General features: G+C 31.8%; 1 protein-coding gene across 1 annotated transcript in view; it reads right to left on the bottom strand.

The window, feature by feature from the left end:
- Positions 1-15,611, bottom strand: part of LOC139512483 (uncharacterized) — a 90,096-nt gene that overhangs the window by 66,195 nt on the left and 8,290 nt on the right. Inside the window, exons 4-9 of the mRNA XM_071300116.1 lie at positions 9,028-9,200; positions 7,831-7,961; positions 7,204-7,339; positions 6,656-6,782; positions 3,828-3,934; positions 1,074-1,198 (exon numbers count right to left, since the gene is read on the bottom strand). Of these exons, the coding sequence (XP_071156217.1) occupies positions 1,074-1,198; positions 3,828-3,934; positions 6,656-6,782; positions 7,204-7,339; positions 7,831-7,961; positions 9,028-9,200 (799 nt within the window). The remainder of the gene's footprint in view (positions 1-1,073; positions 1,199-3,827; positions 3,935-6,655; positions 6,783-7,203; positions 7,340-7,830; positions 7,962-9,027; positions 9,201-15,611) is intronic.

The following is a 15,611-nucleotide window of genomic DNA, read 5'->3' as shown; positions in this document are numbered from 1 at the left end:
CAACTGGTGCCACATGTGGAGCAGTAACTGCTTACCCTTTCCAGAACACCAGAGATCAGCAACCAGTTTTTTGTGGGGTTCATATTGCTCTGTCTTTAGTTTTTTGTGTGGTTCATATTGCTCAGTTTTTAGTTTTCATTGCTGTGTCTGGTATACTGTTGTTTGTTTTTTTAAGTGTTTTTTTTTTTTTGCAAAGTCATTGTCAATTAGTTTTCTACTTATGAGTTTGAATATCCCCTTGGTGTATTTTGCCTCACTTTCATAAAGCATTTTAGTTTAGTATTTTTTTTATACACATGTGCATTAGTCTAAATGGTATCTATCAAATATATATCATAAATGCATGTTATACATGCATTCTAAATTAATTCAAGTCTCAACAACATCAAAATTTGTTGGAACTTCTAACATTTACAAGTATAATCTTTGTGCTAGAGTTATAATACAAACACAAAAATTCACTTAATACACTTTACGCTTCTAATAAATAAAAAGTGCATGTGGATAGCCATAAAGTTAAAAGTAAATATTATCTCTCCTGATGTTGTAACACATGTATCCCCGTCAAACTTTGCCCCAGAATTAAATATTACCTCTCCTGATGTTGTAACACATGTATCCCCGTCAAACTTTGCCCCAGAATTAAATATTACCTCTCCTGATGTTGTAACACATGTATCCCCGTCAAACTTTGCCCCAGAATTAAATATTACCTCTCCTGATGTTGTAACACATGTATCCCCGTCAAACTTTGCCCCAGAATTAAATATTACCTCTCCTGATGTTGTAACACATGTATCCCCGTCAAACTTTGCCCCAGAATTAAATATTACCTCTCCTGATGTTGTAACACATGTATCCCCGTCAAACTTTGCCACAGAATTAAATATTACCTATCCTGATATTGTAACACATGTATCCCCGCCAAACTTTGCCCCAGAATTAAATATTACCTCTCCTGATGTTGTAACACATGTATCCCCGTCAAACTTTGCCCCAGAATTAAATATTACCTCTCCTGATGTTGTAACACATGTATCCCCGTCAAACTTTGCCCCAGAATTAAATATTACCTCTCCTGATGTTGTAACACATGTATCCCCATCAAACTTTGCCCCAGAACATTTGTTATGTACACAGGTACATTTCTCTGGATAAAGTCCTGCTGGACACAGTGCTCCCATTGTTACTATCTGCTCTACAACATAATTCATACAAATTAATAACAAATCAGGAAATTGGAATTGGAATTGATAAAGTAACATAATCCTTCATATTTACAACATTTATTACATCAAAGTTATTAACTGATTTTATTAGTTGCCTTTGAGTACATAATGTAACACATTTATTACGAAGAATAGAAAATAGAACCTATTTGTAGGTCACATGTTTTCCTCAAGTACATAGTGTAACAAATATATATTACTTAGCTGTTTGTATGTCAAATGTTTTTCTCAATACATATTATGACACATATATATTACTTACATTTTTGTATTTTACATGTTTCCTTTGAGTACATATTGTGACCGTTTGTATGTCACATGTTTCCTTGAGTACAATTTGTAACATATATATTACTAACATTTTTGTATGTTACATGTTTCCTTTGAGTACATATTGTGACACATATATTACTTGACTGTTTGTATGTCCCATGTTTCCTTGAGTACATTTTGTAACACATATATTACTTACATTTGTGTATGTTACATGATTCCTTTGAGTAAATATTGAAACACATATATTATACTCACCTGATTGTATGTCATATTTTTCTTGAGAACACATTGAAACACATATACTACTCACCTGTTTGTATGTCACATGTTTTCCATGAGTACATCTTGAAACACACACATAACTCACCTGTTTGAACATCAATTGTTTCCTGGCATACATACTGAAACACACATATTATTTAAATATTATTATGTCACATGTTTTCCATGAGTACATATTGTTACAGATACATTACTCACCTGTTGAACATCAATTGTTTCCTGGAGTACATATTGTAACACATATATTACTCACCTGTTTGTATGTCACATATTTTTCTTAAGTACATATGTGAATAGATGATATATTATTATCTATTTGTATGTCACATTTTTTTCCTGGCATACATATTGAAACATAAATATTATTCAAATATTAGTATGTCACATGTTTTCCATGACTAAATATTGTTACACATGTATTACCAACCTGTTTGTAAGTAATATGTTTTCCTGGAGTACATATTCATGTAACACAAATATTATACCTACCTGTTTATGTGTCATGTTTTCCTTGGGAATATATTGCAACACATATACTACTCATCCATTTGAATGTCACATGTTTTTCTTGAGTGTACATTGAAACTGTATATTGAAACACACATATACTCACCTGTTTGTATGTCACCTGGGACAATATCCCTAATGCGCCTTGAAATGAGGAACTCAAAAGTCACATGTAAACAAAAAATCTCTGTGTAGTGACATTTGACACATTTCTATGATAAACAAATGACTGAGCTGAACCATTTGCGTTAATTTAGAAAGTAAGGGAACACAGAATAAATGTGTAAAAACTATGGAGTTATTAAATGTGTTCAAAGTATTAAATTTTCAAAGAACTTATTGTGTTAAAAATGGGATTTTTTACCATGAGGAGCCGCATCGCAAAAGGATACTCGGGGTTTTCTAATTTACGGAAAAATGAATCACACTTCGTACCCCGAAAATTTAACCACATATGTAATTATGTCTCAGCTTTGAAACAAGCCATCATACATATACAAGTTTGCGATATGGGCTGAGCAACAGAAGAAAACGTTACCATTACCACCTATGGATAAACAATTACGCATACTGCATATTGGGACAATATCCCTAATGTGCCTTGAAATGAGGAACTCAAAAGTCACATGTAAACAAAAAATCTCTGTGTAGTGATATTTGACACATTTCTATGATAAACAAATGACTGAGCTGAACCATTTGTGTTAATTTAGAAAGTAAGGGAACACAGAATAAATGTGTAAAATCTATGGAGTTATCAAATGTGTTCAAAGTATTAAATTTTCAAAGAACTTATTGTGTTAAAAATGTGATTTTTTACCATGAGGAGCCGCATCGCAAAAGGATACTTGGGGTTTGCTAATTTATGGAAAAATGAATCACACTTCGTACCCCGAAAATTTAACCACATATGTAATTATGTCTCAGCTTTGAAACAAGCCATCATACATATACAAGTTTGCGATATGGGCTGAGCAACAGAAGAAAACGTTACCATTATCCACCTATGGAGAACCAATTACACATATTGCCCCACCTGTTTTCCTTGAGTTCACATGTTACACATGTATTAATTACCTGTTTGTATTTCACATGTTGTCCCTGAATACATGTTATAACACATGTATTACTCACCTGTTTGTATGTCACATGTTGTCCCTGAATACATGTTATAACACATGTATTACTCACCTGTTTGTATGTCACACGTTGTCCCTGAATACATATCATAACATATGTATTACTCACCTGTTTGATTGTCACATGTTGTTCCTGAGTACACATTATGAAACATGTATTACTCACCTGTTTGTATGTCACATGTTGTCCCTGAATACATGTTATAACACTGGTGTTACTTACCTAATTGTATGTCACATGGTGTCCCCGAGTACATAGTATGACACATGTATTACTCACCTGTCTGTATGTCACATGTTGAGCCTGAATACATGTTATAACACATGTATTACTCACCTGTCTGTATGTCACATGTTGAGCCTGAATACATGTTATAACACATGTATTACTCACCTGTTTGTATGTCACATGTTGTCCCTGAATACATGTTATAACACAAGCATTTGAATGCTGTATCTGTTACAGCAATACATTTTCCTTCATTTTTACAGGGAGACAATCTACAAAAAATGAAAAATTGTTTACAGCATTGTTGTCTTCTTCCTTTTACAAAATAAACTTAAAAATCAAAGAAAGTAGACTTTATTTTTAATGTTGTACCTGCAATTGAATGAACAAAATAGTGTAAACTAATTTCATAGGTACTTGAGACAGCAAAAGAAAACTAGAGGCTCCAAGGAGCTGTGTCGCTCAGCTGATATTTTTGTTTACAATTGATGCATGAAATAATGCAACCATTATACTTTTACTTTAGTTTCAGAGATATAAGCCAAAAACTGCATTTTACCCCTATGTTCTATTTTTAGCCATCTCAGCTATGGTTGGCAGGCTAGGTCATCAAACACATTTTTAAAACTTGATACACAAATGATGATTGCATGTGGCCTTAGTCTCAAAAGTTTCAGAGGAGAAGATTTTTGTAAAAGATTACAAAAATTTACAAACAAGAGCTGGCAAAAGACAGTAAACCGGATTCTTTAACATTTATTCGTGTTCTGGCATTTATCAATATTACAACTCCTAATAGGTAAAATTTATGATTATCAATATCAAACTTGACTTCCATGTTGTCAGCAATAACAACATATATAAACTAGATAGAAAATGACCCTCTAGCAGGACAAACTGTGTGCCCTTAATGCATAAAGTAAGAAAAAATTACTAAGTCCACCTACCTAGGATTTTGAAAATATCTAAAATAAAATTTTAAAAGGTTTGGTTGAACGGTTCATGAGTAAATGCACGGACACAACATTTTTTAAACTTTCAAGAACCGTAACTCCTGAACGGTAAAAGTAAAAATTGTCATTATTGAACTTGACCTCCGTTATGTTGTCAGTAACAACATATTAAAATTTTAAAAGGTTTGGTTGAACGGTTCATGAGTAAATGCACGACCACAACATTTTTTAAAGTTTCAAGAACCGTAACTCCTGAACGGTAAAAGTAAAAATTGTCATTATTGAACTTGACCTCCGTTATGTTGTCAGTAACAACATATTAAAATTTTAAAAGGTTTGGTTGAACGGTTCATGAGTAAATGCACGGACACAACATTTTTTAAACTTTCAAGAACCCTAACTCCTGAACGGTAAAAGTCAAAATCGTCATTATTGAACTTGACCTCCATTTTGTTGTCAGTAACAACATATTAAAATTTTAAAAGGTTTGGTTGAATGCTTCATGAGTAAATGCACGGACAACATTTGGTTGACGCCCGCCCGCCCACCCGCCCGCCCGCCCGGTTGCCCGCCGTACATCCCCAAATCAATAACCGACATTTTTGACACAAAAATCCGGTTAAAAATTGTTAAAAAAAATGACTTTAAAGGGCACTAACTCCTTAAAGGGTCAATTGACAATTTTGGTCATGTTGACTTGTTAGTAGATCTTACTTTGCTGAACATTAATGCAGTTTTCAGTTTATCTCTTCTATCTATCAAAATATTCAAGATATAAACTGTAAAGTTTCCTTAAAATTACAAGATGACAGGTTTTCTGCTTCGTCTGAAATTTTCAGAGCAGATAAACAGATTTGCTCTAAATGCTTTGGCTCGGGGGGGCCACTTCAAACTTTTTTTGGTAGGGGTGAGCAGCTGAGACATCAAGTACCCCACCCTTTTCATATATTTTGTTAATCAAAAATATATACCTTGTCATATATTAATTAACAAAAAACAGACCTATAGATATATTTCAATATTTTCCCCGCTCATCATCTTGTTAAGAAGCAAAATAGTCGCAATAATATCACCTTCTTTTCCAATAAATTCGTCACATCTTAAACACTTTTTTCTTATTGCCCATTTTACATCTTTCATTATGAAGATATTTCAATTCCAAAATACAATACATATAAAAGACGTTTGGTCAGATCATAGATGGTATTACATCTGTGGTCAGATAAATGTAATATCACCCCAGAGTGTTACACCTTCACTGATTTTAACATGTTTAAATATTAATCAAAAACTGATAAAAAGTTTCATTGCCGTTCCCTCTTAAAGGACGCTGTCACAATGGAATTTTTTTAAATAATTGTTATCATGTTTTATGTATACAAACCCTTGAATGTTAATTAGGTGCAAATGTTTAAATAGTTGGATTTATTGCATCTATCACTGGCATCAGTGGAAATACCACATCAGAACAAATAGAGTATAATTGGTTTGACAAATAACTGATGCATTTGTGACTGTGGTTTAACCGCATCAAGAATAAATACGGACACCTGATTAGTTTCAGATACTTATGATATAATCAAGCAAGTGATAATAGCAACCTATTGATATATTTAATCTGAATTTCTCACCCTTTTCATATATCATAGAGCATGAAAAAGTGACCTATTCCAGCGGCTCATCCCTACCACTAATTATATATCAAGTGGCCCCCCCGAGTGCTTTGGTTTCAGAGATATAAGCCAAAATTTACATTTAACCACTATGTTCTATTTTTAGCCATGGAAGCCATCTTGGTTGGCAAGCCAGGTCACCAGACACATTATATAAACTAGATACCCTTGTGATTATTGTGGCCAAGTTTGGTTAAAATTGGCCAAGTAATTTCAGAGGAGAAAATTTATGTAAAGGTTAAATGACAACTACAACAGACGACAGACAATGGATGCCAAGTGATGAGAAAAGCTCACTTGGCCCTCTTCAGGTGAGCTAAAAATAAACTTCACAAACAATATTTATTTTCAAAACCTATTAACTTACGGTTGTAGACATGGATGAGTGGGTATAAACTGTAACATCAATGCTGGAGTACCAGGATTGTTCTCCAATGTAGGGAAGCACTGTCCTGGATATCCCCCACATCGCCCAATAATAGTTTGTGGTAATCCTATAATGAAAGGACATAAAATGTTCAGAAACTTAGAGCATGGTTATCATAAACTGTAGAACTACTGGAATGTGTAAATAAATGAATCAAATTCTTGTTCCTGAAAAATTGTGAACAAAATATTTTGAAAAAAACAGAAGGTGTACTAAGGATTATCTGACACAAAAAATGAAATCTTAGATTAAAAAGTAAAATTTCAATAAAAATTAAACCAAAATGACACATAGATAGACAACAGGAAAACTGACAGATGGACATGCATATTGATTACCATGCATTTGCAAAAAAAAACATCACAAACATGACATGTCTGAATTGATAGATGCAGCTGCAGATGTTACAAAATGGTCAGACTTGCTGATGACATAACATAATCTATAATATATACAAAAGATACTATATATACTAATTTTCTATATACCTGTTCCATAAATAGAAAGTCTCCAGGTCCCCCCACACATCTGTTGATGGTTTCCTTTACAAGGTGTGTTACATTGTGTATCCACTGCTGCACCATGCTTATTATGATTGTCTCCACAAAAACATTGGGCATAATACTGAAAGAAAGACATGATTATAATTGATTATAATCTAACACAATTAGGATTAAATGAATACAAGTAGCTACCTTTAAAGAAAAATATTGGTCACTTGTGGGGGAGAGACTGGTAACTTTTTCAGAGCACCTGGATTCATTTAAGATTTATTTTGGATTGTTACTGCTCAATCTTTAGGTTTTTTTTAAAGTGTTTTGTGGACTGCTTTGGTCATGGGGTTATTGCCTTATTGGTCTCTCTTTCACTGATGGATTTAGATAGCTCTCTTTAGAAATGCTCTTTTTTTTCCTATTAAGATTCTTCAATGTACAAATGTATATGGACAAATGAGAAACAACATTAATTTATGTGTTATAATTTCAATGAGAAACTTAACCTTTCATCCTGAAAGTGAATGTATTAAATCATAATGTCATTGACCAATATAGGTCAAAATAAGAGATAACATTTCTTTTGGGTCAGAATTTTTTTTCAGATAAACAACATCATACCTGCACACCAGAATAGGCAAATCCTCGACTTCTACAATGTTGTATACACATATCTACAGTCATGTGGATGTTATATAAATACTGAGCTGGTAGCATTCTGTCATCTTTGTCAATAAAGCATCCAATATAAGCTGAAAAAATAATAATAAAACATATTATCTTAGTATGTAATGATTCAAGTAAATGAGTATTACTTTTGGTTTGTAAATATTTGGAATCAGGCAAATGTATGCTTGAATTAAAGTTACAATATAGAAGAGTCAATATTTCAGACCAACAAGTGGGTCTCTGAATGAGCAATAAAAAGTTAGAGGCTGAACTGCTAACCTTGTACATGTATCATAGGGGAGGGGCTTATAGAGCTATCTATATCATTAATACATAGATGTTAAATATGCCTTATCCCAGGGGGTTACTTATTATATTTTTAGGGGTATGAGTGTGCCGCAAAACAGAGTCGCTTTTTCATGCCCTGCTGGTTAGAACAGGGTCCCTTTTTCATGTCCTGCTGGTTAAAACAGAGTCACTTTTTCATGCCCTGCTGGTGAGACAAGGGTCTTTTTTTAAACAAAGTATTTGTCTCGAACAGGATCGCTTATTTAACTGTTTAAGATACAGTCTAGAACCCAGGTCTAGAAGAGCATCTGTTTTGTATGGTTTAGAACAGGGTATACATTTTCTGAGCGTGTCTAGAACAGTCAGTATGTTTTAGAACGGGGTATGTTTTTCAATGTTTTCTGGTTAGAACAGGGTATGATTTGGCAAGTGCTGTTTGTTGGCAGTTATACTCAAAAAGGTTATACCCAAAAAGATAGTCAGTAACCCCCCGGTCTTTATCTTATCATTGCCTATTTTGCCCCCTCACACCCTGACCGCCTACCCCATTATTTTAAAAATTCTGGATCAGTGTATTGTAAAATATAAATAAACAAGAATATGTGTCCATATGACATCATCCTGTGCTACTGACACTTTATTTTTTTCTGTTCAGTGAACTGTGAAACTACTCAAAACCCTCATTTTTTACATCATAATGAACATGCAGATTAACATGTGTTGAAATTGATGTGACCACAATTTTATGGTAAACAACCGTAACACGTTCTTTAACCTGACAACTGACAGAAAAACAGATGAATTATAGACCAGAAAACATAATGCACTTCCTCAATGGTAGGAGTAGTATAAAAATCTTACTTGTATTTGATATAACTGGTGTTCCTGTAGCTTTGGAATTTGGATAAGATCCACTCCATGTCCACTTAACCTTTGGAGACACAACAAAGGGTGTGAGCCTGAGATCAATTTTAAAAATGCCTCTAGGAGGACAATTTGTAGAACTACTGTATTTGTCTCCAGCTGTTCCATAACTACAAGAGATTTCAAAATGATGTCCATCACACTAAATTCAACATCAATGAAATGCTAAATAAAAAAATAAATATTAAAAAGAATTTAACAAATATTTTCCTAATCAAAGGAGAGAAATTTAGTTTATATAAAGACCATGTTCTGTAATTCAAAGTATTTTTTTTTTTCCAACACCATGATTTTTTGTATTGTAGTTTTAATATTTTAAAAATATAACTTATCATTTGAATTGACTGATTTTTATAAGGTACATGTACTAACATATTAACAGTGACTTTGTTTTTGATAAATCAATAAAACATAACTAAAATGTATTGCTATATACAATTATGCAAACTAAAGGGTCCTATATCCTGTTGATATTATTATAATTTGGCATGGTCCAAGTTCATTCTTTTCATACTAAATCAGTCTGATTTGTACTGATTAATACTTTAGTCTGTGAGAAATATGAGTTACTTATTAGATGCAACTGTGAGTAATCAAAGATTGGTACTATATGTCTTTTGTCATGTTAGTTGGGTTTTTTTTTCAAGACATTTCAAACTGATTTTTACATAGATAAAGGAAGATGTGGTGTGAGTGCCAATGAGACAATTCTCCATCCAAATAACAATTTAAAAAGTAAACCATTATAGGTTAAAGTATGGCCTTCAACACGGAGCCTTGGCTCACACCGAACAACAAGCTATAAAGGGCCCCAAAATTACTAGTATAAAACCATTCAAACGGGAAAACCAACGGTCTAATCTATATAAACAAAACGAGAAACGAGAAACACGTATATATTACATAAACAAACGACAACTACTGTACATCAGATTCCTGACTTAGGACAGGTGCAAACATTTGCAGCGGGATTAAACGTTTTAATGGATCCAAACCTTCTCCCTTTTTTCTGAAACAATAGCATAACATCACAACATAGAAAAACATACGATAAAATATCAATTGGCAGACTTAACTCAATCAAAAAACGTATGATTACATATGGTGGATAATTACCTTGTACCTTATTGGCAATCATATCACATCTCTTTATTTACAGTTTGTTTTTATGTTGTGTTATTGGTCAAAAGAGGTCACAGCGTTCACATACATATTAACTCTGCCACCTTTTCAGGTACCTGTCCCAAATTGGGATCCTGTAATTTTATGTTTTACAATTAGTTTTTGCATTTGGTTACTGTCTGTCATATTTGGTTTTCCTTAATTGTTTTCTTATAAATAAATTAAGGCCATTTAACAGTTTAAATTATACTTTGAATCGTTTCACATTTTTTGATGTTGAGGTCTTTTATAGCCGACTATACTATATTGATTTTGATCATAGTTGAAGGTTGTACAGTGACCTATAGATAAGTGACAGATCTAGAAATTTTCATAAGGGGAACACTAACTTAGAAGGGCCCACTCCAGTCATGCTTCAGTGATTCCCTATACAATCAACCAAATTTTCCCAACAAAAAGGGGGTCAGGGTACCCTGCACCCCACCCAAATCCACCTCTGCAGATGCTTACATCTACACCATTTGGACTATGGTGGATAATTACCTTGTACCTTATTGGCAATCATATCACATCTCTTTATTTACATTGTTAAATTAGATAATTAATGTCTCATTGATGCTCAAGATCAAATACAAATGTACAAAAGTTTGAGGGCTAATTATGTAACTGGGAAAAAATTTATTTAAATCACTATTCTTCCACGTCAATATACATTCATATGTATATTTTATTTTACTACAAATGCACTTAACACAGTTATATTTGGTCTGCATACATTATACATTGTATAATTAATGATAACCGTAAATGTCATATCAGTCTACATAAATAAAGTGGTAGTACATGTTTGATTTCTGTGATTAAATAGTTCAATAATAAGTATGAAAAACTGGAGGGCAATATATGTACCTAATTAGTTATGTATACAATTGTATAATTTTCAGTTACATGTATGTTTCAAGTTATTGATTTATCTTTAAAATAGTTTTACCAAAACTAATGTAAACCATCTTAAATTTAATTACTGGTAATTAAGTTACATTCTGTAACAGAAAGGTATTTAATAAAAACTGATAAATTTTAGGAATTATATCTGCCTTGATTTTCTAAAAGTACACTTATAAAAAATATATTTGCACCAAATTTTAAAAAACAACCAAGAATTGCTAAACCTTGAATTACATGTACTGTGTTTACAATGGAAAGGTAATTAAGCTAATTAATCAAACCTGACACACTATAAAGGTTCAGGTGTACTTTGGTGCAAGAATGGACCAAGCAAAAAAAGGTACCAAAAAAATCAGAAATTAGATTTATGGCCTAAGTTAAAAAGTTAGTTAATATTGCAAAGCACTGGAATTATTAAAATGTCAATGTAATTTTTTCAAATTTGCTTTGACTCAATAAGATGAGTTAAAGTTGACACTGTCATTATACCAAACTCTATCTTATGATTCTTGTTTAAAGATTACAATTGCAGAAGTGAGTCTGAAAAAGAGAGGCAAATGATACCAGAGGGACACTCAAACTTACAAGTCAAAAATACACTGACACCACCATTACTAAAAAAGAAAAAGACCAACATACGAAATAGTACACAAAACACAACATAGAAAACTAACAACTGAACAACATGAACCCCACAAAAAACTAGAGTTGATCTCAGGTGCTCCTGAAGTGGTAAACAGATGGTCATGTTAGTACACATCCTGTGAAAATTTTTAATTGGTAGGTCACATTCAAGAAAGGGTACAGGATTGTAGTTCCACCATTAGAAACATATCTGCTATCACCTGTGAAATGGATATTTCATTACTGTACGATCAACAAACTTGTTGATTGTGTTTGTAAAACTAACCAAGGGATGTTTTCCACTTCACCACTAGGAACTCTTGGTATGATAATTCCTTGTGAGCAGCAATGGTCTATCAAGTAAATCATGATAGGAAATACAAGTCCTGAAATATTGTATCAACTAGGAGATATATACTCTATATGCAGGCACTGTTAGATGTTGTAATATAGAAATGGAAAGTTCACAATTGGGAAGGTGAAATCATAGAAACTCCCACCACAACAATTCTGATGTTATTCTTTATTTGTAGAACAGAAGGAAATCTATAAGATTGAACAGTTTATCACATTCCCAACCTATCTCCAATGTTCCTTGACTGAGGAAAAACTTGCATATTTGTGGACATTTGAATCCATGGTTTAGCTCATTAGTTAGCATATATTCCTACAGAACATTTTTGTCGAGCCTCGATTTTATTCTAAAAAGCGAGACATAGCGATCCTGCATTCCGTTGGCGTCGTGGTCATGGGCTTCCACAAATATTCACTCTGTAGTTAAGTTTTTAATATTTTAATAACTTTCTTAAACTATCCTAAATTTGTACCAAACTTGGAAAGAAACTTGTTTATGATCAAAAGCTAATATCTAAAATGAAATTTTGTTAAAATTTTATACCTGTTTATCCGTATTTTACTTATATGGGCTATTTCAAAAAAAATTCATAAGGGTTCCACGGAACCCAGTGTCTCGCCTACGTTTGCTGTTAATCACAGACTCAACAAAAATGAGGAAAAACATCAATAAAAATTTCCCTCTCGATACTGTCTTTTGATTGAAAGAAGCTTCCAAGTTTGGTAAAAAATCCAGGATAGTTTATGAATCTAATAAATGTTTTATAAACTTTAACTGCAGACTGTATGTAATGTTAACTGGAAGAAAAACTAAGTCCATTTATAAGTAAAATACGGAAAAAGTGAATTTTTTTTTTACAAAATTTACTTCTGAATAATATCTTATGATCAAAAACAAGCTTTTGTCTAAGTTTGGTAGAAATCCAGGATAGTTTAAGAACATTATAAAAATTTTAAAAACTTAAACCACAGAGTGAATGTTTTGTTTCTGGCAAAAAAACTAAGTCCATTTATAAGTAAAATACAGAAAAGTGGAAATTTATTTTTACAAAATTTTCTTCTTGATACTATCTTATGATCATAAACAAGCTTCTGTCCAAGTTTGGTACAAATCAAGGATGGTTTATGAAAGTTATCAAAATTTTAAAAACTTTAACCACAGAGTGAATGTAATGTTTCCTCGCAGAAAAACTAAGTCCATTTATAAGTAAAATACGGAAAAGTGGAAATTTATTTTTACAAAATTTTCTTCTTGATACTATCTTATGATCATAAACAAGCTTCTGTCCAAGTTTGGTACAAATCAAGGATAGTTTATGAAAGTTATTAAAAATTTTAAAAACTTTAACCACAGAGTGAATGTAATGTTTCCTTGCAGAAAAACTAAGTCCATTTATAAGTAAAATACGGAAAAAATGGAATTTTATTTTTACAAAATTTACTTCTGGATACTTTCTTATGATCATAAACAAGCTTCTCTCCAAGTTTGGTAGAAATTCAGTATAGTTTAAGAAAGTTATTAAAATGTCAAAAACTTTAACCACAGAGTGAATATTTGTGGACGCCGCCGACGACGACGACACCGACGCCGACGGAATGTAGGATCGCTTAGTCTCGCTTTTTCGACTAAAGTCGAAGGCTCGACAAAAATGATGCCAAAGTGTGACAAACATGGTAAAAAATTAAGTCATTGCTAATCTTTTTTCTATCATTTTTCTTTAATCCAGAGACATTCAAGTTTACAAAACTACCAAGGGTTAATGCAAAATAATAAAAACAAAAATTTTAACAACATTTTACTCATAAGAATTCATCCACTTTTCAAAGGAAACAACAAAATAATAATATCAACTGACAAACATAAATAAGAATATAAATATTAATGTAATTTTTTTGTTTGTTGCAATAAAGGTACTAAATGATTTTCCTGCAATTTTTTTTACTTATAAACAGTTTTTTTTTTAAATATGTAAATTTCACCAATTTTTAGTGTATTCTTTAATATCTTATTTCAAAAATTTTTATATCTCTTTGCAAAAGCTTTAATTTTATATAAAAAGTATAAGGAAGCAAACATATATATATGATCTAATTACATCCTCTGAAAATTTCACAACAATTGTTTCAGCCAATTTTAAGTTTTCTTCATTTAAAAAATACAAACATGTGTTTTTTATCCTTTTGTTACACTCCTGACATATTTTTTCAGTAACTGTAAGACTGTTTTTTAATGGAATGTTTAGAAAATCAGTAATGATATCTATTTTAAATTTACAATCTCACAAATAAATAAATTTATTAGATATTTGATTACATATTTTTTTAATTTCTGAGCAAAGAGCAAACTTTTAACATGTTTAATGAGAATTACACTTTAATTTTTAAGAATCTTTGGTGAATAGTGTGCAGAAAAATCACTTTTACAAGACATATCGGCTTTCTCATTACAAAAATGTACATTGTAAAGATGTTACAATTATTTTAATAAAGAATCATGTTGAATTTTGTTATAGATAAGCTACATCAGAAACTTGTCAGGAGTGTAACAAATGTTACACTCCTGACAAGTTTCTGATGTAGCTTATCTAACAAATGTTACACTCCTGACCATAATTTATTGCTACCATATTTTAACCTGAAACTGACCTGAAATCATGTAGAGTGTTTATATTTCACATATTATTTTAGTGCAAATTAAGAACAGGTTAAAAAAAATTATATACTTCTTACATATTTACAAATTTTGCTAATTGTCTATTTAAAAAAAAGATGGCTTTCCTTTAAACCTTGTTCAGTCTCTTGTTTGATACTATATATATGCTGTTTTTATGTCAGATAATGTATTATGATAAGTTTGTTCGTACTACCAAAGATGGTAGCAGTATGTGCTCTGTATATTAAAAATTGTCCAAAAATGTACCCAAAAATGTCAGGAGTGTAACGCTTTAAAATGTTTAAGTGTAACATTCATGTTATTCTTTATAGAAACAATGTTGTTATTATTGGTTTTCTTTTCTGGAATTTGAGTGTGAACACCATCTGTTGCATATTTTCAGTAACAAACATGCCATTATTATGGCCTTTATTGCTTGTTTATGCTCAATACTTGTATGTAAGGACTGTAACACATTTAAACAAGCTAGTTCAATTGCAATTTTAGTTCAAAAATTTCAAAAGTAATGATGTATACTTGTATTCTGTGTTAAGCTGAGGTGTAGTAATGTCATTTTATAATAATTGTCAGCTTGTTTTTCTTCCAATAACTTACCTTTGCTAATAAGATTGAAATAAGGCATTTTTTTGTGTTACACTCCTGACTTTGAAGTATTGAGCATACAAAAGCAATGAAGGCCATAATAATGGCATGTTTGTTACTGATAAACTGTAACAGGTAATGTTCACTGAAATTCAAGAAAAAACAACAACTATAACAACATTGTTTCTAAAAAAAATACATCTTAACCCAGTTGTTA

The sequence above is a fragment of the Mytilus edulis genome, chromosome 2, assembly GCF_963676685.1.
Source record: "Mytilus edulis chromosome 2, xbMytEdul2.2, whole genome shotgun sequence".
Classification (NCBI taxonomy): domain Eukaryota; kingdom Metazoa; phylum Mollusca; class Bivalvia; order Mytilida; family Mytilidae; genus Mytilus; species Mytilus edulis.
Note: the sequence above shows the minus strand (reverse complement) of the source record. Positions and strands in the feature narration are given on the sequence as shown.